This window comes from Bactrocera neohumeralis, chromosome 2 (assembly GCF_024586455.1).
Source record: "Bactrocera neohumeralis isolate Rockhampton chromosome 2, APGP_CSIRO_Bneo_wtdbg2-racon-allhic-juicebox.fasta_v2, whole genome shotgun sequence".
NCBI lineage: Eukaryota > Metazoa > Arthropoda > Insecta > Diptera > Tephritidae > Bactrocera > Bactrocera neohumeralis.
In genome coordinates, this window is record NC_065919.1 from 72,721,097 (window position 1) to 72,746,650 (window position 25,554).

A 25,554-nucleotide genomic window follows, 5' to 3' on the forward strand; every position below is an offset into this window, starting at 1 on the left:
ACAATGTAAGCAATCGGACTGCAATCACGCCCACTTCCCATATAACACATTTTTAAATTCCATCTGACTCTTTTCTCTTTCGTGAACAAATCAAGAACCAACAAACATAACGGGATAAAACTTTGCAGGAATAATACCTTCAACCTATGCCATCTTATGACCATGAATTGTTTAAAACCACCAAACACTATTCAAGCTCTTCTTTACCGAATATTTATAGACTAGTTTCTAAAACTGACTTTTTACGACAAATATCGGTCAATGTGTAAGATATATAATTGAAACTCGGGTACAATCTTTTCATGAGAAAAGTTTATCTATGTGTCGAAAATGGGTTGAATCGGATCAATGCTTCCCTGAACCCCCATTTACGTAACAAAACGATTTTCGAACTTTCAGTTGACTTTATACCGCATATATCGGCCAACGTGTGAGCTTTCTCAATGAAAATGAGAGAGCGTGTTTTACTGATAATAGTGTATCCTTGTGCTTAAAATGGATAAAATTGGGTGAAAACTTGACTTAGCCACCATATAACAAACATATAACATCCGGTTGACTTCACTCCATAAGATTAGTAATGATATCTGAGGTAACTTAATGGATCTCTGGGAACATTTTATTAGTATGTGTCGTATTCATGGTGTACTTAGTGTGGCAATAATAGATATAACTGTGTCGATAATACTTCCAACTCCCGTATACAACGTACGTACCAGGTTGTTCAGTAAGTTTTTTCATTTGATAAGAAAGACACAATTTTATGATCCAAAATACACTTTATTATTCAGTATAATCTCCCTGAACATTAATACACTTGCTTCAACGATCCTCCAATCTGTGAATCACATCCCTGAAGTGAGAATCCGAATGATCCAACAATTCGAACTTTCATTTATGGATTTAAGCCATTGTCGAGATTCTCTTGTGACACGGTGCATTGTCCTGATGAAAAAGGATTTTTTTCTTCTGCAAACCGCGTATTTTTTTAATTTTTTTTTTCAACTGGTCCGAAAGGTTGTAAAAATATTCAGTTTGCAAGTAATCCACAAACAAAATTTATCACATCCCAAAAAACTGATACCATAACCTTCTTGCCCCATTTCCGGACATGACACCGTTTCGTTTCGAAGCCGAATCACCAGGCTCACACCACTCTTTAGCCTCTTGTTTTGATTTAAGATCATGGTGATAGACCCAAGTCTTGTCCAGAGTAATGATTACTACGATTTTTTTTATTTTGTATAATTTTATCGAGGTTTCTGCCCTGGTCTCTTAAAACCAGGAAACATTAAGGTTAAATGATGGGTAGTGGAAGGCCATGTTATATTCAAATTTTAAATTTTATCAATTTATATAATTTGTTAAGGGACGAATATTAGTAATTTTCGAAGCTTTTATGCTCTAAGGTTTCCGACAAATATCCTTGTAATGTAGAAATTTGGCCGCAGAAACTCAACCTTCTAATCAAAGTCCAAACATTACTTGCACATACCTTCTAAATAGTTTTTCTTTAATTTCAAAGCTTTTCAAGAGAAAAAGTTTTTGAACATCTCTCTTTATTATAAAATGGACGATATTTTCTTAGCGAAAACGTATTGGAGAATGCCGAGTGAACTGTTGAAGTGATGAAGTGTTGTTGTTCAAAAATTAATTTTTCATTTCCTCAAAGAGAAGTTTACTACTTTCTTAATTATTAGATCATGCAATAGATGCTTCTGACTCTCACTTTCGTTTAAATCAGCTCATCGAATCTCAGATTTCCACATGTGAGTCAGGAAATTTCTTCAATAGCCTATCTGAGACTGAGATTTAATTCGGCGTATTATGTGATAAAACCGTTGGCATAATTTCCTTTTGTATTGGAAGTGTTTATTTGGCGAATTTATAAATTCAAAAGAAATATTTCTATACTCGATCAATGATCGCAATCATCATTAGTATAACTCCCAACTAGGCATTTCATGCCTCTTGGTTGTCAGCACTTATTCAGCTAAGGAGAATTGTAGCTGAGTAAAGTGCTGAATTCTAAAGCAAAAAACCCGATTTGAAGTTGAAATCAAAAGTTTTTAAGAATATAATGAATAAGGTTTAGAAAGAAAATCTCTGCGGACCCTAATGCAGCCACTTCATCACTATTGCAGCAGCATTTTTTCCTCCAGAGCAATAATGCGGTAGTTTCTACTGACATTTATGCACTGCATTGCGTGAAGTTATTGCCAAGTTCGCGCTGTCGAGTGTTTATCGACGCTCGGCAAATGTTTCACAACTCAATTTTTCCATATAAATATTCACCAATTTTTTTCCCAATATAAAATTTTAAGCTTTTCCGTGTGTTTTTCGAGTCCTGTTTTATTGGCCCGGGTAACGCATTTAATAAATTGCGATATTTGGAATTTTAATGGCATACAAATAAATAAATGCATTTCATTTGCGCAAAGGGTGATTAAAAAAATCTGCGCGAATAAAAAGCAAGTAAGTGCAACACATTTGCATATGTATGTATGTGTGAAAGCTTGTTTTCGTAAATTATTTCAGCAGCTGGCAGCTTACAATTTGCATTTCGAAATTGTGTAAAACAACGAAGGAAAACAAATATATTTTAAAAGTCTATTAACACATTTATCGCGCGCTCTTTTGCTTTCTCTCATTCCTTTAATGTTGTTTGCTACTTTTTGTTGGTAACTGTGTGCATAATTTATGCACGATGAATATGTAAATGCTTAATTACTGTTACTTACCGTTAAAACATATGTCGGTGATTATCATCCAGATCAGTGCGAACAGATTGAACCATTCGTGAAATAGTCGCTCTCTTTTAGACATGATTGCCTTGTGCCTGATTAAGATGTGAAGAAGGGACGTTAAGTTGCAGATTAACTGTAAAATAAGTGAAATTGGGAGAAAGTTATAAATATGAAGCTTATGTTGAGACATTTAGAATTTATGATTGTTTTGTATGCCTGTGTGGATAGGTATTATTAAGATTATGGAAAAATCGGCAAAGAATAATCAAAAAAAAAAAACAAAAATATACGAGAAAAATCGTTAACTTAACCGAAGTAACGGGGTTTTCAATAGTGACGCTACTAAAGTAGACCGATAGGGACAGCAAAGAACGACATACCTTTTCTCCCTCTTTTAACATTTCTGTTAGGTAAAGTTTACTATTTTATCATGGAACGATACGCGATCCAGCAATGAGTAGAAATTATTAAAATTTACTAGCGAAATTCGGAGTAAGTAGCCTCAACTTTAAGGGCACTACGTCCAATTTATGGTCGTAATAATTGTCCTGTCAGATCAACAATTGAGCGTCTAGTGGAAAGATTTGAATCTACAGGCACAGTACAAAACTTTCCCGTGCCAGTGAGACAAAGATGTGCCCGTGATGTCGAGAACATTCTGCCGCTAGCGCATCAATTGAGGAAGACCCAAATAAGTCTTTTAAGCGCTGGGCATCTCTGTGACATCGTTGTGGTGAATTTTGCGAAAAGATCTTGGCCGACATCCTTACAAGATCAAACAAATGCAAGAAAGTTAGTCGCTTGACCACCATAATCGTGGTCAATATGTGGTTCCAACGAGATGGCGCTACGAGCCACACAGCGAATGTCACAATCGATTTATTGAAAACCAACTTTGGTGAAGGTGTAATCTCACGAAATGGTCGCCTCGGTCGTGCGATTTGACGCCATTAGACTATTTCCTGTGAGTCTACGTCAAGTCTGTGGTCTATGCCAACAAGCCAACGACGATTGATGAACTTCGCACGAATAGCGAACGAAAAATCGGAGCAGTATCGGCCGATTTATGCTTGAAAATCGTCGAAAATTGGGTTCAGCGTCTCGACTTCTGCTATTGTGCTCGTGGTGGCCATGCAAAATAAATCGAATTCCATACATAATGGCATCGAATGTACTTTCACAAGAATAAAGAATTTCATTCATAACCCAAACCTGAACGGAATGTCACCTTCCAAATTTTATCATATAGAGACTGTTTGACTTTTAAATGGAGAACTGAAATAAATTACTTTTGTTTTGTCTTCAGATTCTTTAGATTCAAAATCGGTACAAATATTGTTTATGAAAGCACAATGATTTAGTTTAAAGTGTCTAAATAGACGCTTTAGAAAGTAAAACAACCAAATCAAAGTCCATTATTTGGTATTAATTGAAAATGAGATCATAAAGTAATGCTACAAGCATTTGCACTGGAGTTTCCTTTTCAATGCTAGGCATGCCTCCAAACAACTATTCTGGTCTGCATTAGTTAGATTATAAAAAAGCATCATCCGTCGGCTGTCACTTAATATAATCTAAATAGCAAATCTGTTTCGAGTAATTCTAATGACCAGACCAATAAGATGCGTAAAGCAGAAGGCATCAAGGAAGCCAAAGCAAATACCAGCTAAGTAAATACACAAAGCGTAACTAAATACGTAGACATATAAGTACAAATATGGTATGCTACATAGGTACGTATATAAAATGAAGAGAGGCACTAACTTATGCGCATATGCTTTATACAAGATGCACTGCTTTTCCACTCACGAGCTTGCATGTTTGTATTATAAATGCATTTGTAGATTTACTATTTCTCTATAGATACGAGTATATGTATGTATGTGTGTACAGCTATGTGTGACTAACGGACAAACGGACAAAGTTATTGTCCTAACTAGTGCAAATGCAGTCGAAAGCACTGCACATGACCACTAAATCTTCATTTGCTATGCGAATTGCACTAAACCAAAAGCAAATGCGCTATCTATATTTACCCATACATATGTATTTATAGCGCAAGTGTACATAACATACGCACACATGCGTTCTTTTGTGCATTATACTTCCAAATTTGTGCAAGACTCCGTCAGTACGTCAATTGTGCTCTTCAAATATATGTAAGTATGCATTGATATATATATATACTATATACATACATTGTTTGTGCCTTTATCTTCTTATGTACTTTGTTCGAAACCAAAGCGCTTAGTTCTGCCTTTGCTTGGCTCTTCTTTGCGGCAGAAATACGCTGAACCTCGACATACTTGCTTTTGAAATCTTTTTTATTTGTTTTAATTTTTATTTTTAAAATTCTTTTGTGGCAAGCCCTTGAAGAAAAGAATTAAACAGTGATATTCGAGAAATTGCGAATGGTCCAGAAGTGGCAGAAATTCCGCTTAACCCACACTAGTTACTGATAATCGAGCCGTTGTAAATTGAAAAAATACTGTGCAGATCTAGAACCACGACACGATCTCATTTGTTTCTATTTATTATAGACTATAGACGTTTTATTTATTATTATAAGGTCATTTTATTTAAAATATGGGAGCGAAAAGATGATTAGACCCATTATGGTTAGATTAGGTAAGATTAATTTGGTAGGCTAATAAGCCACGCATAAACCATTTTTAGTTCTTTCCAATAGAGTTCAATCGCTAGGTCCAAGAGAAGTAGTCATCCTTCACGCGAATTTTAACACACTCTGCGGCCTCACTATCGATACCTCCTTCAGTGTATCATACCGTGGGGACACCAGACGCTTACAGCGTAGTCTGGCCAATGCGACACAAGTGCATAAGAAATGCTCCATTATTTCCTTTGTGCCTGCTCCAGACATTTCTTGCAGTCTTCTCGTTATGTCAGCCGCATTCTGCGGTCATGTGTCGCCACAAGACTTTGACCAGTTAGTATTCCCATAATGTTCCTACAGTATCTTCTATCTACCCATTAAACAACGATAAATTCCATATTTTCGTGTATATTCCAGCATCAAGTAGCTAAGCTGCAGTTCATCAATGAATAAATTCAAACCTATTCTCGACAATTTTCACAAGAGTTTTTTATGCTCATTTATGTGAGTTCGATTATCTTGAGACGTGGATTTAAGTGTGCACAATATTTAATTCAGTTTTAGTGTTGAGCTGTTTTGTCGAAGAGTGCGAAATCCACATCGTCATTTTCTTCTGACTTTGACTCATCATTTTTGGCATCTTTCGTGTTTTCAGCAGCAGCAATAAATTTGCTGGGATCCTTGATGAACACCTTGAAGATAGCCAAAACTTTGCCTCAAATAGCATGAACTATACTCAAGTAGTCCTCTGGTATGTTCGATAATAGAGTTGCCACAAATCACTGCTTGTGAAGCAAGTTTTATTTCTTAATAAGTGAAATGATGTGTAGGATCATGGAAGTATTCAAAATATCTTACACTTCATCTACATATCTAGATCACAATATTTCACTATAATCCAAATTTTTTGTTTAGCAATGTTTGGCATTTCATCATGGAAAGCCTTACGTCAGAACAACGCATACAATAAGCTCTTGATCTTGGCGACATTTGGTTTCAACAAGACGGCACCACTTTCCACGCATCGCATCAATCAATGTATTCATTGAGAGAACACTTCAGTGAGCAGATTAATTCATGTTTTTGGCCAGTCGATTGACCAGCAAGATCATGTGAAATCACATCCTATACTTTTTCCTGTGGATATATGTAAATTCTAAAGTCTATGCGGGCTATCCCGCTTCAGTTCAGATTTTGTAGCAAAACATCACTCGTGTCTTCCGCCAGTGACTTATAGAAATGCTCGAACGAGTCAACGAAATTTGGACTCAAGTTACTGTTCAAAAAATAAATCCCAAAAAATGCTCTTTCGAATGATAATAAACATTCCCCATTAAATTTTGAGATTTCTGTTTTTTTCTTTAAAAAAGTAAGGAATGTATGTTAATACGCGATACATTGAAGGACAAGAATGTTTGAGATATCGATTTGAAATTTCGGCCACATCATTTCCTCCCCAAGAAGCTACGCACTTCTTGAAATCGCCATTATCGGATATAGCTGTCATTCTTTTATGGTAATTTTTTTTTTTTTGTTCGACAAGATATCTTCGCAATATTTTACATAAATTAGTATCCAAGGCAGAGCTGATTGATCAAATCAAGATTTCGATATTTTCATGCTCTTGTGCGCTATAAAAGTGCTCCTGTAAGGGGTTTTGTAGCATCGATGCAGCCGCAGTAAACGTGTTTTCCTGTTTTTACTGTCGAGCAAATCAGTTTTAGTAGACCATTCTCTACATTGAGTATATTTGTATCCTTGTAGAACTTTCGAGTTCATTTGCTGACAAAATGTCCCTAATTATTATTACTTCTATGTATATAAAAACGTACAGCATATCTTAGCTAACCAGAAATAACGAGTTTCGTTAGATAGAATTTTATTTGAGCTTAGTTTATACTTAAAATAGCTTAGCAGATCAGCATTTTAAAAGAAAAGCTTGTAGTCGATTCATAAATATTTTTCACCATTGCAATTCCATGCCAAAAAAGGTAAAAATGTTCAAGATATACTACTATGATCAAATTGAAAGGTGAATTTTGTCCATTTCATCTCCTTCAATACACTTGTGCCAATGAATTTCCCAGTCACCATAGCACTTGAAAAAATCCTTCGTCGTGATAGCCATCAGCGCCTTCTTCGATTCAGCTTTTATATCCCTAATCGAGTCAAAACGGTGTCCTCGGAGTGGTCATGTGAATTTGCTGAATAGCCAGAAGTAACTCGAGGGTAAATGGAAATGGAAATATGGCGAAATGATCACGAATAACCAATAGAGTATGAGATGGTGTATTATCGCACTTCTTTGTTCAATAAATTCTGACATTCTAAAAATCGAAGAATTCACTTTTAGAGCCTCACGAAACGACGCCTATCTCAAATATTACTTTTACATTCAAATTAAAGTATCAGAAAATTTTGGCTGCTATGAAAATATTCGGAAAGATATTCACCGAAAAAGATATGGTTATAAGTAGAGTATGTGTAAACTGAGGTTTTGCAATGTGGTTTATTTGATGTTTTCTAAAAAACATTTGCTTGGTTTATATAATAATTTGTATACGGAAGATGATCTTGAGTATATATCGGAATATGTTTTTCTGAAACATAAATTAAAAAACCGCAAGCGGAAATTCTTAATTTAAAAATTTTAAACAATTGCATTAAACTAATTAATTTTTCTGTTTTATTTTTCGAACATTTGGTCAAACCCCCATGGAACGTGATACCTGGGTGAAAAAGTAAGGGATCGATAGTGAAATCACAGAGGCTGTGGAATCACTGTGAAATTCGCGCCAAGCCCAGGAATCCTAAAGGATGACTACTCCCCAAGGACCTAGTAACTGAACTCCATCTGGTAACGCAAAGGACCTAAACTGGTCTCATTGAACTACCAGACTAACCTAATCAAATCTTATTCTTCGAACGTTCTCAATTATAACTCAATTTCTTTCATAAATAACTATAATTGTATACTCTTTAAATTTCGACTCATTTATGTCTGTTTTAAAATAAATACAAACGTACGTAGTTTGCTCTTCGTTATCCGCCGCAAACCAACTCTATGAATTGTCATCAAAACGTTAATTAAAACAAATTAAAAACAAAATACTCGACATTTCCAGAAACTGGGTGGATAAACATTTTCAAATAATTCCTTCGAAGCCACCTTACGAACACACAGAACATTAATATAACTGTTTTAACGAAGATTGGCAAGCGAACTAACTGCTAGCAGCTGAGCACCGTTATTGCTAGAGGCATGCACATATACAAGACAAACTATGGAACGAGTCCACAACTTGTTGTTGGCTGGATAATTGTTAATATCTGCAGCTCATATTGCTGTCATGCCCACTAATTCCTCCGCTTCCTCACTCTGCGCTGCGTTTTCGGTATGCCATTGTCAGGCTGACTATCTCACTATCAGTTAGCTTTTAAAGTAAAGTAAGACCGTAGAGTTGTCACAGCGCAATCGTTATTGTTGTTGTTGTCATTGCATTTGCTGTTATTGTGTTAATTTACTTCATTTAAGCAATTTATTTTATTGTTGCCACAAATTGTGTGTTTGTATGTATTTATATAAGCTTGCCGCTGGCGGACTGGCCATTATTTGTTTGGCGTTGCTTCTGCTGTAATCTATTGTTGTTGCTATTGCTGCCGCCACAGTTGCCACAATCGCCATTGTTTCTTTGGTTTTTAGTGTGGAACTTCGTCAACAATCGGTTTTTTGTTGTTGCACACTTATTGACAACATTTAAGCTGTCTTAGATTTTTGTTGTTGCAATACTGACACCAGTGCAGAGAAGAACTTTACCACGAAGATGAAGAAGAAGCAGCTGCATTACTCTATGGGCGTAGCAAACCTCACTTGCTGTGCCGTTATTCGTTTTACGGTCTGCTTGTGTTGCATGAATGCTATGCGTCTCTTAATCTCTTCACGGCAGCGCACATTTCTTATTGTCCGCCATGGCGTATGAGTGACTTAAATATTAGCATTCCCCTATGTGTGTGTGCGTGCCGTCTCGTTTCCACTGTCTGGCTGCTGCCTCATTCTTTGTTTCAGTTTGTTTTTATTTCGCCTCTATATGTTTAGTTTCTGTTATTGTTGTTGCTGTTGCTGTCACTGCTTGCTTGTCTTTATTTAAATTGCATTAAAATTTCAAATTTCTTTTGCGGTTTGTTTGACAGAGAAATCTGTTGTCGGTTCGTTGGCCAAGCTGCCAGTTTAGATGTGTGTGCACAACATACCGTTATTATTATTGTTTTTGTTGCTTGAGTGTGGTTAAATGCTATGCGGTGGCATGCTGTGACATGACTTGACCCTCGGATGCCAAACAACGACCAACAGCGGCGACCTGAAGTATTTTGCGACAAACGACAACAAGCATGTAGCAACAACAACAACCACATCAAATAGAAATTAGACACAGCGCACATATAGAAACATAAATACATGCCACAGAGCGTTGACTGCAGCCGTTGTGTTCTTGCTTTTTATTGTTTTTTTAGTTGAAGGGCATTGACAATTTGCGCTTTGCGGCCAAAATTATGCTGCAGACAAGTCCACTCTCCCTCCTGCCGCATGCAAATGTGTTTGTATGTACGCGTGCATATAACAACAACAAAGCGCTGCGCTCAGTTTCAGCTAAAGCACAGTTGCACTGAGCTCCGTAGTGTTTTGCGCTTGGAATTAAAATGCGGCGCCTAAGTTTATGCAAATATTTTTGGAGTTCTACTCCCAGCTGCCAGCGAGCAACGGTGCCAGGTGTTTGACTACTGGTTCTTGCTTTCCGGTGGCGAGTTATGCTTGGCATATATTTGCTGACAAGAGCGGGTTAGAGTGCGCGATTTACCAGAAAGTCTTCCGTGGTATTTGCAATGTTAAACTGTAGTTATTTATGCATTCAAAAATGTCGGGAGCAGTGGATCTTTTGCAAAATACCACCAGGAGTGGCTTGTGTCTGCAATGTCGCCGGCATTATAGAGGGTGTAACAAATCTTTGTTAATGCAAATAAGTGCACAACTTTAACAGAATTTGTAAAATATTTCATTGCTCTTATATTTGCTTCCTTTATTATTTGTTTTATAATTTTAGACTTTAGTCGACCTTGACTAAACTGGAAGATTCTACAGTGTATATTATGAGAGAACTACCATCATGGAAATATTTCATAGGAAAGCACCAAATTTATGTTATGTAGTTGTTTGAGGCTGCAACACTAGCTGCCCGATTTTCAAGAAATAACCGAACAAAATGCAGAGTTTTTTGTTAAGCATTTCATTATTGAAATTTTTTTAATGAACTGCATTTAGATCCCCAAATGTGACCTCGCTCTGAGTATTGACGTCGCTTAGTCAGTTCTAAACACCTTTTCCAAAAAATTGTGTTTTTAAGTCTTGGTAATATTGTAACAGAACTATAAAAGTTTTCGAAATTGAAGAAAAATTGTTTAGTTTCAAGGTACTTAAGCTGAAATCCATGAGCAATAAAGACGTGTGATGCAAAGATTAATAAAAAAAGATTATGGTTTTTCTATATTTAAATTAAGAATCAGTTAATGCCATGAAAGGAAATTCCGCGAACGACATGTACCATTTTTTGCAATCCATCATCAAAACTAGGCCCAAAATTTATCCACGAAGGTAGACTGAACTTCAAATCCGAAAGTTTCGTGAACTTTGAGAACTTCCATTGGAACATTGAACTGAAATAAATCTGCATTTCTCACAGCGCTTATAATAAGCTTTGTTAAGGGTCATTACACCAGATTTAAAGAATCCTAAGTCCCTTTAGTTGCATTCTAATTATTTGCCTTAGAACTTGTATTACGCTTAACAAAAAATTTGATTCCTACCCTCGGTATATTAATTTGTAGTGAAGATTGATTAAAACGTACTCAAAAAATAGTGTTTGATTATTAATGAAAGGAATACACTAATTTCTCCCAAAACTCTCCCATCGCGGATACTTCTGATTTATGATTTGAAGATCGGTGCGTGTTTTCTCGAAATTATGCCCATAAAAACCACGTTTTTCAAATCGCTTGATAGTTGTAATGAGTTGAAGTCTTCTAAATAAAACAAAAATAAAAAAATAAAACAGATATCGACCGAATAGATTTATTCAAATAAAATGTTGTTCTTTAATAATTTATATTTGAAGAGTTGAAATATTGCTGAACTGAAATTCGGGTCTTATGCAGCATTTTCAGCTGAATTTATTGCTGGCTTTGTCTGCAACAGCCGCTAAGATTATACTTGTTTGTATGAGCTTGGCGATTTTCGTTTATTAAAAGCTCACAGTTCGTTGCTAGTTCGTGAATTATTAGCTAAAAACAACATTTTAGTGATTTCCCAGTTATTATATACGCCAGACATGACTTCATAACAACAACTTTAGTGTTGAGTTGTTTAGTCGAAGAGACCGAAACCCATGTCGTCGTCTTCCTCAGACCTTTTCCATAAACACAAATTTAAGCATCGTTTTACGAAACAGGACAAAGTCGCTGAAATTGCTAAAGGCCATCTCAGAAATCGAGTTTAAGAACTGTTTTAACGATTAGAGAAAGCACTGGCATAACATAATATCGAATTGGGACTACTTAATGTAGAAAATTGTATAACTATGTTTTACATAAAAAAACAAGAACGAAAATTCACGTTAGTTTTGGAATGCACCTCTTAAGCCATATTCTAATATATCTGAATATATCCGGTATTTTCTAAGTAGATTTACTTTTGCTGAAGCCCCTGAAATTTCAGTTTTTGTCTTAGGTGCTATATAGGTTTACGGGTTTCAAAAAATCGATTTTTTTATTATCTTATTAGATTCTACAACACCTCATTTTTTTTTTAAATGTCTGCCAAAAATCTAATTTTCAGTTTTAAATATTTTTTTCCAAATATTTCAGAATTTCTTTTTTAATAGTGTATGCTTGCAACAATTAAAAATTCTATTAAAATATTTGATTTTGTTGAAAAAAAGAGAAACCCCTTTAAAAAATTGATCCAAAGTAAAAAAGCGGCATATTTTCAATTTCAACCCATTAACATAATAACATTGGATTTTTTAATAATTTACTTTAAGCAAGTAAGTCCATAACTTTGAGCAAATTGAAACTTTTCGCTATACAAAACATATATTCTCCAAAAATTATAAGCAGTACAACTTAAGCGCTCATACAGTACACCATGTCGTATGAGCAACATAGAATTTATAAAGTACTTGTATGAATGCACAGTACATTTCATGTTAACTTTAACAGCGTATAGCTTTTAAACAATTATGGCAAGCTAAAGTGTAATTTATTCATAAAAGAGAGCTGAAAGTAGCCTTTCTTTTACTAAAATATACTATTTTAATAGTTCTTGCAAGTACTAACAATTTAAGATAAAAATAAATGCTAAAAGCTGAAAGTGTCGAGTTCTCCTTTTCCATCTTAAATCCATCCTAATGTATCAATGTTATTTTGTAAATGATTAACTAAAATATATTCTTCTCTTTGCTCATGAAAAACACACATTTCATTGCTTATCACTAAGCAGTTGATTTTAAAGTTCATAAGTCTACAGGGAATTTGCAGCCTCAATACTTCTGTCACTCAAAATGTCTTCATTTTGCATGCCAGTGAACACTTCATTTATTTGAAATTAAGCACAAATTGCAATTGCAATCCACAACTTACACAGCACGCCACGCCACCAGACCGACGACATTTTCTCCCATTTCGCTAAGCGTGCAACAAATGGTTCGAAAATGTAGACAAATCTACAAATATTTCACAAATTGATGTGTTTACAATTTACCGTAATATTTACATTTATTCTATATGTATATATATATATGTGCGTGTGTTTGTTTTTGTGTGAAATATTTGCATTAATCTCCCACTTGCAAATGTGTTTTTCAATTGATAGCTAAGCCATACTTTATGTGTGCAAACACAACCGAAGGCAAAAACTACGCACACAATCAAATTTGATTTAGACGAAAATCACACCCAAACACACACACATTCAAAAATTAACATTTATGCGCTAGTACTTATTTCGTTTTCTTGTGTTCTTCGAAGCATGGCATCAATGGTTGCTTATATATAAATACAAACATAAATACTTGTAACTGTGTGTGAGTTGTGTGCACATCATCATGTCGCCAGCTGTGCTAAGCGAAGTTGTGCAAATACAAATTCAGCAAAAATTCAACAAATGTTCAACATTTTCGATTTTAATTTTCATGATTGTCCAATTTTCGTCATTGCATATTTACATTTGCGCACAAACACACACACCCGCACTTTTATGCATATATGCATGTGTGCTTAACCTTTAGTACATTTGGCTGTCGTTGAAAATGAAAGAGTTAAAACCTAATCCACCACAACTTGCAAACACCCTTTGAGTGTCTGGGTAACCAGCAAAGAAGCAGTCAAGCTAGCGACATCTCTACTTTTACGCTTCGGGCCCGTTACAATCAAATGTCGCCTTGTGCACATTAAAGCGTTGCAAATAGTTTTCGGTTTTTGAATCGGAAATTCCGTTGTGTCTGTTTGAGAGTAGTTTAGTTACGGTAAATGTATACACAAACATAACTTTATATGCTGCAAGCTACATTGACAGGGTGAATCAATTGGGCACCCTTTTTTGACGATCTTAGTTCTACTAAAAGAAGAGGAAGACTCATTTCGAATTTTACTTTCACATTGAGATAGTTTTAGCCAAAACTAATTTAATAAGACTCTTCGAAAGATGGTTCTCTGAATAATTGATTGAGTGTACCGAAAATGCTGTCTCAATAAAATATACCATTTGATCAAATATCTGTATCAAATATTGTAATAGCCGTGTAATATTTTCGCACAACAGTTAATTGATCAATTAATTGGCCCTTGCTCGACTAAAGCGGTAATTTAGATCGATTTACTGTACAAAATAAACATCTCATGTTGCTAAATAATTCTTAATCGAAGTGAAGTCGAAGTGAAACTGGAATATACATACATATATTATTTCTATGGGTTGTTGTACAGACTGTAAATGTGGTTGCGTTTAACTCTATCGATTGTTGTCCAGGCTATGAAATTGGTTGTGTGCATTGATAAAGCAGCAATCTGCTGATGAATTTAAATCTTCAGAAAAAATACAAAATGAAGTACACAAGCAAGTATAATAGCTCATCGTTAAGTGAGTTTATCGCTGATCGAGCATCCGGCTGTGTGAAAGGCAAAAACTGGCCTATTGCTTCATTTTAAACTACTTTTACCAAAAAGCTCTGAAGACATTGATGTATTTCAAGGATAAATAGTTTGAGATACTAGGTCTTCCAAGAAGTAGCGTCGCTTTTTTATTTCAACTTTTTATTTACAGTTTTGATAATGTCTTTTTTCGTTCAGAAAGATTCATGGAGACATAGACAAAACTTGCCTTCCTAAACAATGGAAACTTGATGTGGACCATCTAATGCGAAATAGTGAAATTATTTTAAGGAGTCTACTTTATCTTGAACACAAGCATTTCAGTGATACAAATTATACACTGAAAGTCGTGATGTCGTAGAAAACTTGCCTCAATGCGAGTCGTCCATTGACCTCTGCTAATGACGACAACATCGTAGAAGTTAAAGAAATAGTGCTTTAAAATCGTCATGTTGGCATCAGACACATTATAAGGGATGTCAAGATCTCTTTTGTGTTGATTCAACGTGTTTAAACGTGTCAATGCTAGAATTGTATCAAACCTCAATCAGGTCAATCATGACAAAACTGAGACATACATATAGAGCAGTTTAGTCGTACATAAGTCCGTTCCATAGAGAAGACTTAAATGTCTTATCATTCCCACGAAGTAATATTTAATGAGGTGGTTCCGTGGGAATGTGGTGGTGTTGGGTTAGGTTTGGCGGATTGAAGTTCCGCACTCCGTTTTCTGTTGATTGCCCCTACTGAAAAAAAGAAGGGATGCTTCACAACATGGCTGAGAACTCTACATACGTCAAACGCATCATTACTCATTACGAGACGTCAGTTTATGAATATGACATCGAAACTCAACAACAAGCCAGCAAATAGCTTTCAAAAATTACCCGAAACCCAAGACAGACAAATAAAAAGTTTACACATCGAAAATTGGATTAAACGTTGGTGTAGTTGTATTCGCTCAGGAGCCTATTTCGAAGATAACAATAAAGAGTTCAGTTAAAATTCGTGAAAATTTGGTTTTTTATCAGTCGTGTCACAGTAGCGTTCCTTTGACAGACAGTTCAACTTAACCAGATTTTTATCCGAGAAGGACCACTGCCAAATTCAACCATATTCGCTCTTTTCCAATGAAATGGCTTTGAAATAAGTATCTTTAGCGAAGAAGCAAAATCCACTTAGTCACTAGCTCAAAATAATACCGGTACTAAGTTTGGCGGGGCTTGAAAACGGTTAATGCTTCCGGTCATAGCAAACTAATTTTCACAGCTTTGGCTGCAAGTTCGATATACCGTTAACCAACAACACAAATCTAAACTTTTCAAACAGTTCAAGGAAATGCATGTTTCTGCCATCAAAATTGTAAAGTGAAATAACGATTTTACTTTTATTCCATCAAGAGAGGGAGAATTGTCAAATGTAGAGCTACCCAGAAGTCTGGTGTTTCTATTATATTACCTAAATTACCGTTTTCAACACACATTATGCCAAAAGCTAGAAATCAATCAAAATATAATGAATAATATAAATTCAAAGTTTATTTACAAAACGCATTCTATCGCCTTCTAAACAAATTTTTATTTACCTAAACCATAACCACCAGCAAACACAAAACGAGCAACCCTTTCGCATAACAACTGGGAATCATCATAGGCTGGTTGTCTCGGTTTTCGGTAGCTTCTCTGTGGTTTTTGCATGTCAAATTGCTCTGCAGTGTACAATCAACAATATGACCGCTCAGGCCGCATGCCACCCCCAACCACAAGGCAATGCAGTCGCAAAATATTTGCACCCAAAACAAATTGAGACATTTTTCACGCACACACTAACTCACTACGACAGCACTAGCACCACACATACACATGCACATATGTATGTATACACGCAAAGCTCACCTTCAGCATTGAATGCTTAAGAGGAACATCCTTTGGACGGCATTGAGGTTATGCTGCCTTAAACCACACCTTTTATATAAAACCAAAATATTTTCAGACCACTTATTGTTGGTATTGTTGTTGTTGTTGCTTTGTTACGTTTCATTTATAAATGCAATAACATTGGCGAGCACACCCCATACACGAACACACTCTGTCTCCCACCACCACTCCCACCGAACCGGTTGAAAAAGAGTAAATATGCAAGCGCAAATTAACGCAAACAGTCGGAGATGAAACGAAGTTGACGCAGGTGGGACTGGTGAGGCTTGTGAGAGTGGCGGAGCAATCATTCGTGAGCGACGGTTTAACTTGTCTTCTGTGTCGCAATATAAACAAACTAATGCTTGTCGGGATATGTGTATGTGTGTGTGTGTGAGTTTTATGGCTGTGCAAGGCTTGCTGGTCTCGCCCAACCACGACAACCGCATGACACAACCCCACGACCCGCCTCGTCCAACCGGCTCTGTTATATTTATGTTTTTGCAGCCAGAATCCGGAATTTTCTGTATGAAAATATTTTCATTGCCGGAGTGGCATCTCATGTGAGCATTAAAATTAAATTTAAATATTATTGCTGTGGCAGGTGGTGGTCGCTCGGTCGGTTATTGGTGCGGTGGCTGAGTGGTGCGCACACAAAGGCGACTGGCGTTGATTAAGTTCGAGGACCTGAGTAGCGCCAACAACAACATGCTGACACTCAAAACCTCCAATACCCGGAACAGTCGCCAGCGCAACAACAAAAGTAAACACCAGAATTCAGGCAAAGCAACTCTACAAGCAGGGGAAGAGCAGGAGGAGCCTGTAACGGTTCAATGAAATGAAGTTGTCATCCGGTGCGCACTTGGAACGCAATTAAAAATGTGAGATGTCAGTTTTATTATTGAATATTTTGCTTAAAGGCAAATTTTAGATTACACAAATGACTATGCACCGTTAGCTCACACACACACACGCACTCAATACCATTACAAAAGAGTGTGTGTGAGGCATGCAAACAAAGGCAGCGTTCGGTATGGCAATAAAACGCCCACAAATTGCTCCTTTGCGTGACCGGAAAAATGGCAATCAAAATCACAAAAGCATCAAAGGTCGAAGGCCATAAATTGAAGCGCAGCGGTGATAAGAGCAGGCGGACACAATGTGCAGAGATATTTAATTAACAAACAATAATATTGTAATGCTTTGATGGAAAGAGAAACACTTGCTGTGTTATGCGAGTAATTGAAACTTTTTAATGCGAGTTGTATTTGCTGTTTTGAAATTTCCAGGCGGAGATAAGAAAAATATTGAAGGATTTTATAATAAATTTTTATGCGGCATAAAAAGTAAGCACAATTTATAAAGGACCTATAAGGTAAAGGGGCTTTGTGATAATAAAGCTTATTAGTATTTGATATAATGTTGTAAGTATGTAGGTAATTGCGAAGATGCTTTTAGCAGGTTTAGTTTAAGTGAGCTAAAAAGCACCATATTTTTGTGGTAACAGAAAATTTGAGCAAACGTCAAGAATGTACACCAGCACAAAGAAAATTCGTCAGGTTTGCTATGTGTTGGTATGGAATGTGCAGGGAATCGTTTACAAAAAGCCGCTTGCTCAAACTACGATACTATTAACTCACTTGTCAACAATTTGACTGTCGAAAGAAAGCAATCGCACAGAAACCACTAGCTTTGAGCAATAGGAGAGGAATTTCGTCCCACAGGACAACGCTGAGTCTCACATCTCGATACTTAAATGCCAGATGCTATGAAATATTGGTTGGAAGGTTGTCATGCATCCACCTTATAGTCTGAATCTGGCACCAAGTACGTAATTACTACCAACACACATGTTATCGAACAAAAAAATCCGTTTTTTGCACATTGGAAGAAAATTATTTTTATCGAAAGCTAAAGAGTGTTTTACATAAAATTGTATAACTTCAAAATTTTTTGCACTAAATTTTCAGGTCGTTAAAAAATAAAAGAAATAGTAATTGTTTTGCTTGATCGGAATATGGGTACAAAACCATGTCACGAATTGATGGAGTGGCCCGTACATAAACTTATCTAAGCTCTAATCGGTAATTGATCTGGCGAAATGACAGAAATACAGATAGCTACATACAATCATGTTAGTTCTGGAAAAAATTTCTAAAAATATTTTAAAGATGTATCATACCCACATCTGGTATTTAATGGTTAAATAATTGGGTAGTAAGTGGGTTATTTTTTCATCCACCGTAACAAAAGAAACCTTAATTTTGTTATATGAATACCAAGTTCTGGCAGAAACTTCAATATTTTTGGAGAGAGCTTATACGCAATGACGAGTGCCGACGAATACTATATATCGACATCAAAAAAGCAAAATAACGTAAAATCACTTTTCATAAGTTAAAAGGCGAAGGAAAAGCAAGATAATAGAAACTAGTCATTTCGAAAAAAGAATTGTGTTTAGGTTATAAAATGGTTATATATTCGTTACATCTTGGTTATGTCTGATAGCGGTTGCCGAAAATTTTATGCTACACATATATATATAATATGATATAGTGTATCGATTTTAGTATTTCGATTTTTTGATGATACGTTTCTTTTTTCATTTTGGGTGACTTTATACAAGTATATATAACGTTTAGGTGAACATTTCTTACAAGGTCTAGAAGTGTAGAAGCCGATAAAACTTTGAATGCATTTGACTCCAAATACTTTTTTCGATCTTGTAATAAGTCGTTGAGCTACCAAAATCAAAGTAAAAATGATAATGGCAATCAAAAGTGCATAATTAGAGAGAAAAGCACATGCTGCTTCCATAAATATGCGTTTGATGACCCGGCTGAATCGACAAAAGTTCAAAATATTAGCATGTTTTACTATATATCAAAAGCATATTTGTTATAATTTTAGTCATGGTAGTATTTTTGTAACTAAAAAACTGAAACTTTAACATGGTAGGAGCTCAAAATTGTGGAAAAAAATTTTAAAATCGGAAGAGTTAGACTTTAGTTAGCTTTTCATACCCATTGTATCTCAGTATGCTTTATACAAGTATATATAGTATATTCAGATATTCCAAAGAAGCATTGCGACATATCAACGTAAATGAAAATTACTTTTCAGATAACAAATTAGGACGAATGTTACGTTTTTCGCAAACTTTTACTTTGGCAACTCGTATTCTTTTTGGAGCAGCAAATAATTTATAATAATTTCCACTCTAGTTAACTGCAAGCTACGCATTACGACACAACTGAGTACGCTTGCCAGGTATACATATGTACACAGCATGATATATGTACATATCTACATATACAGCGTTATATGTGCATGTACAAAAACAGTATTTCATACGCAGACACATACACGCGCATAAAAATGTTTGTGTAATTAATGTAAGGATAAGCGTGCCCCGCAGCAAGGATCACTCGACTCTGATGCCCCCAATATTCGCCAGAGATACGGACAAGCAACCGTACAAACGCACACACACACAGACAAGCTCACGAGGGCAAGAAATTACTGTTAGGCTATAAAAATAATTTTATTAGACAATTTCTGTTTTCGCATTCAGAAAATTTTCAGATTTGTTGAGTGATTTGGATGCGAAGTAGCATTAATTAAACCATAATAAACTATGTTATTGCCTTTTATTAAGTCTAAAGTTAACCGCAACGCACAAAATGCGGCTCCAACCATCACTCCGCTACCACATGGTAGGCTTGTAGACAAGCCAGGAGGCTGACAGGCTGGCAGGCGGGCAGAAGATTGCTGTGGAGCGAAGTGGAAAGGAGTGTGGCGGTAAAGTTTCGGACAAATGTTGAAATTGCTTAAAAGTTATTTTATTACGCTCGGTAACTTTTTTAATTATCCACTTTAGTTTGAATGCTGCTTGTGGTTTTCGCCCTTGTTACTGTTACTGTTGCTGTTGTTGTTGTTATTGTTTTCATTATAAATGTTATGGTTGCATGTTGGCCGCTTTCGATACGGTTTTATCTGATAATTTTGGCTTAGGTACGCATCATGTCAATGTGTATATATGCGTGTAACGGTATTGAGTTGCGTTGCTCATTATTTTGAAAATGAAGCCGCTGTGTGCTCTGCGAATGGCAGAAGAGCAGCAAAGAAGGCAAGATGTGTGTGAATATTGAAATTTCTTGTATTTATGGCTTAGCATATTGTTTTTGGCATTTTTCTTTTTTGATCTGACAAATCAAGGTCGAATAATAGGCAAATTTATAGCTAAGAAATGTTGTTTTCCAATTCCTTAGTTTTTTGGTTAATAATAAAGATTTTAATTACCAAACTGCTATAAAGTGTTTCAAGAGTTGATTTATGCAGTTAGCATATTCAGAAGTTTCGACCATATGAGAGTGAGATTAGCATGTTTATATTTTAGGGGTAGGTAATCTAACAGAAGAAGACAATGTCTATATGTTCTTAACACTTTGAATTAATTTGTTTGAAAAAGCCTTGAAGTGGTATTGATACATGGCAGCTTTTAAAGATTTAAATTTATAGATCAAAAGATATGCGTAAACTTCAACGATAAACAAGGGTGCCCGGTGAGCTAGGCAGTTTTGAAGATTGAAGCTGTCACAAATATTTTGGCTGGAAAAATAACGAACGAGTAACTAACAATTAGCCATTGATAAATCCCGTTAGTTTCCGATGAGCCCACGTACGTCAGGCAGTGCCAGTGAAAGTCAATTTATCTGTTGGTATTTTTTCGTATTTTTCTGAAAATTTGCGTTGCAAGTCGTAGAGATATCAGCCGAAGTGAGCCGAGTGAGTTTTACACTCAAATAAGTAACCATATATCTCAAAAAAAATTCTTTTTCTTATCTTGATCAACGCACTTTTAGCAGTTTTTATAAAATACCGTTAGGTAGGAAGCTCGAGTAGTTCTAGCTTTTGTGTCTAAATTGTATAATTATGTTAGTAGGCATATTGATCATATATACATATATTTTATTCCATATAAATAACTTGCTGAGAAACAAATATTGAACGCGTTTAACTCTATGATCACTTTCAGGTTCTCACTAAGACATAGCTCTAGACTTTTAGACCCTTTAGGAGCGATATAATTTCCAGCGACTTCGAAGTTTTTTTAAAATGCAATATACTAACTTGAAGTTTTCCATAACTCGAACTCCTAAATTGACAAGTGATTCTCTAAGTCACATTTTTCGGGGAAATCCCCTTTTGTAAACTCATGTAGAAGTCGCCGCGCATATTTATCGCTTCACATGCTACTTTTACAGATTATAATGAGGTGGATAATGAGATTTGGTCAGCCAGATTTATAACAGATGATTTGATAGAAATGAATATTTCAGAGCCAATGATTTCTAGCGCCATAGAAAATGATGAGAAATCTAAAGAATAAATTATTCAACGGCCATCCAGAATGATGTATCGCAGTCATTTGAAATTTTAAATTTTTACTTAAATTCGAATATTAATACAACTGATGATCCCTACAAAGCACTAAACAGATTAGAATTTCGTTTCGCAAGAAAAAATTATTTCAAAATGCTCATAACACTATTCTGATGGGTCTCAGGTAGATCAATTGACTTCCATGCCCCAAACAAAAACCTCAAATGTTGTTACAATTTAGCTCAGGGCTCTTCATATCACTTTGACATTTCAATTGGCTCTGCTGTCGCGCTGTTATGATATTTTAACTCCACTCAAATAAAGTTGCGTATACGCCACGTTGGGCGCTCCACTAAAATCAAGTGCGCTTGGCAAATTTTAGACATAAAACAAATTATCGAATAAATTCACGAAAAAATATCAACTAAGCGTACATTACAATTTCAAAAACAACAGCAACAACAACGCAGCTTAGTGGGTGATCGAATAAATTTGTATATGCTTCCCGTGTTGGACAGGGCAACACAATCAAAATTCGTAATTGACAACATTTCCGAAAATGTCGATGCCGAAATGTTGACAACGTAAGCCATTGTTGAAATAAATGAAATCGGACAAATGAAGTGGATTGCCAGCGAGAGATTGGAGATTGGCGTTTGCCAGCAAAATGTATATGGCGGCTGGTTAACGATAGACAGTGTAAGGGGTGTGGTTGAGGCTCTATTTGGAAAGTAACAGCGCTGCGTTGCTCTCTGCTATTTGTATGTGTTATCGATCGATCGACAGCAGAATTTGCGGCAAATCGCTTTGTCAGCGACAAGTGAACTGACACAATCTCACACACACACAAACACATGCAAGAGTCAACTTTATGCTTTTAACATAGGTGTGTATGTACGCCTGACAATCGGAGTAACTTCGAATCGATTGTCGACTGTTGATGGAGGCTCATATGTGTATGGGTGCGTGTTATCAGAGATCGCATGCCATATTCTCGTATTCTTGGCACACATCACATAACATGCACAAGCTTGAAAGCGCTCAAAATAGCAAAGCAAGGTGTGTAGCAGTCGGCTTAGTAGCTGCCAATGGTTTCTCCTGATTTCATTTCATTTCAATTCAATTCGTTGCCAATTGACTTGTATTAATTTGCTTCTGTTTTACTACGAGTCTGATTATATCTGTGTCTGCGTGTGTGTGTGTATGCGCATGTACTTCACTATTACTCTGTAGAGCAATTGTTTGTACGATTTGTATTGTATCCAATTTGCCAGAATCTATTTACCATTTGGGAATCGACAATGTGCCTCATTTAGTTGAGTTAATAACTGACAATTCGCATGCGATGCAAACGCCGTAAGCGACAGCAATCTCCACTCACATCAGCGCTTGTGTGTAGAGAATTACAACACACACATATATATATATATATATACTTAGAGTATATATATGTATAAATGTTTTTGGCGTGATTGGCGCTTATCGGTTTCAGTAAATCAGCTTAACTAGTCAGCGAGTCAGCGAATTGGTTATGTCCGTTGGCGCCGTTGGACCATTACATGAGCACTGCTCTATTATAATAAGATAACGCGCGCATGTGCATATGTGTATGTAGGTTAATAAGAGTAAAGTATATGCATTAGGGCCATTCGTTAAGCTCAATTAGTTGTCATAACTAAAATCTATAGAAAGATATTAATAAGGCCCGGAAATAGGCGGCATGATACTTTGATTGATATTTTATCAAAGTCACACACCACATATTTTTTGTTTATTCAGCAAAGGAAAGGAAACTCTTTTGAAATATTTTTCAAAATTTATTGCACCTTCTTTCTCATAAATTAAAAAAGGTCATAGTATGATATGAATATAGCCTACAATAAAAAATACAGTGTTTTGTATGAATGCTTACTTTTTCGAAGTCGCACACCACAAATTTCCAAGAAGTTTAGTTTTTCTTGATTATTTACCAGAAATAGCATGTAGCTCAAGTAAATATAATAATCAGAAGAAAGTAGGAAATTGGAAAGTTGGACCTTTTTTAAATTTTTCTTCATATTAAGTGTAATAAACTTTTAAAAATTCCCTTCACTTCTCTATACTAACAAAGCTAGCACCCCAGCAGACATGAATGACAACCCTAACACTGGCTGTTATGGTAACCATATCTAAATTTTACCTGTGTATTGCTGCCGGCTCAGCAAATTGTGTTTGCGAATTTCAATTTGAACAAAACAAAAATGTCCTTTGTTTGCGACTAATGCGAAAAACAAGCATGTAATATAAACAGTTATTTGTATTTTTGTTTTGTTGAAATTGAAATTTGCAAACACAATTCGCTGAGCCGGCAGCATTATCTACGTGGCTTAAGTAACATTATAGCATTGGTTATGTAATTGATGCACAATGCATGTGAAATAATTTTCGCAAAAATTTCGATTATCCGTAAAAAAATTATCTTCTTCTTCTTCTTCTTAATTGGCGTAGACACCGCTTACGCGATTATAGCCGAGTTAACAACAGCGCGCCAGTCGTTTCTTCTTTTCGCTGCGTGGCGCCAACTGGATATTCCAAGCGAAGCCAGGTCCTTCTCCACTTGGTCCTTCCAACGGAGTGGAGGTCTTCCTCTTCCTCTGCTTCCCCCGGCGGGTACTGCGTCGAATACTTTCAGAGCTGGAGTGTTTTCATCCATCCGGACAACATGACCTAGCCAGCGTAGCCGCTGTCTTTTAATTCGCTGAACTATGTCAATGTCGTCATATATCTCGTACAGCTCATCGTTCCATCGGATGCGATATTCGCCGTGGCCAATGCGCAAAGGACCATAAATCTTTCGCAGAATTTTTCCCTCGAAAACTCGTAACGTCGACTCATCGGTTGCTGTCATCGCCCAAGCCTCTGCACCATATAGCAGGACGGGAATTATGAGCGACTTATAGAGTTTAGCTTTTGTTCGTCGAGAGAGGACTTTACTTTTCAATTGCCTACTCAGTCCGAAGTAGCACCTGTTGGCAAGAGCAATCCTGCGTTGGATTTCCAGGCTGACATTGTTAGTGGTGTTAATGCTGGTTCCTAAATAGACGAAATTATCTACAACTTCAAAGTTATGACTGTCAACAGTGACGTGAGAGCCAAGTCGCGAGTGCGACGATTGTTTGTTTGATGACAGGAGATATTTCGTTTTGCCCTCGTTCACTACCAGACCCATTTTCTGTGCTTCCTTGTCCAGCCTAGAGAAAGCAGAACTAACGGCGCGGGTGTTGAGGCCGATGATATCAATATTGTCTACCCTTGTCGAATCATGATGTTTGTTGAAACCCGTACGATGTATAAGGAGACCAATTTCGAGGTTCCCTTTTCTTTAAAGAACCAAAAAAAAAAGAAATGTCAAATTTATTGGGGAATGTATTTCATTATTCGAAAGAGCTTTCTTTGATGTTTATTTTTGGAAAATTATCCCTTTCAAATGTTGGCCACAACTAAGACACAGATGATTCATCCAGTAATCAAAGTTTTCGATTACTCGTTTTGACTGGTAACTTGCGAATGACCTTCGCGATGTTTTGTTCCTTCGCATATACTTTAGACTTTACCTTTCTCCACTAGAAAAATGCTAACGGTGACTCAAAACGTGAGATTATCTGCTCATCGAAGTGTTCTCTCAATAAATCTATTGATTGATGCGATGTGTGGG

General features: G+C 36.2%; 1 protein-coding gene across 2 annotated transcripts in view; it reads right to left on the reverse strand.

The window, feature by feature from the left end:
• The window catches only part of LOC126767802 (uncharacterized), a 366,033-nt gene that overhangs the window by 50,090 nt on the left and 290,389 nt on the right, over positions 1-25,554 (reverse strand). For both annotated transcript variants that reach the window (XM_050485451.1, XM_050485444.1), the window contains one exon: positions 2,742-2,880. In XM_050485451.1, the coding sequence (XP_050341408.1) occupies positions 2,742-2,826 (85 nt within the window). In that variant the 5' untranslated portion in view covers positions 2,827-2,880. The remainder of the gene's footprint in view (positions 1-2,741; positions 2,881-25,554) is intronic.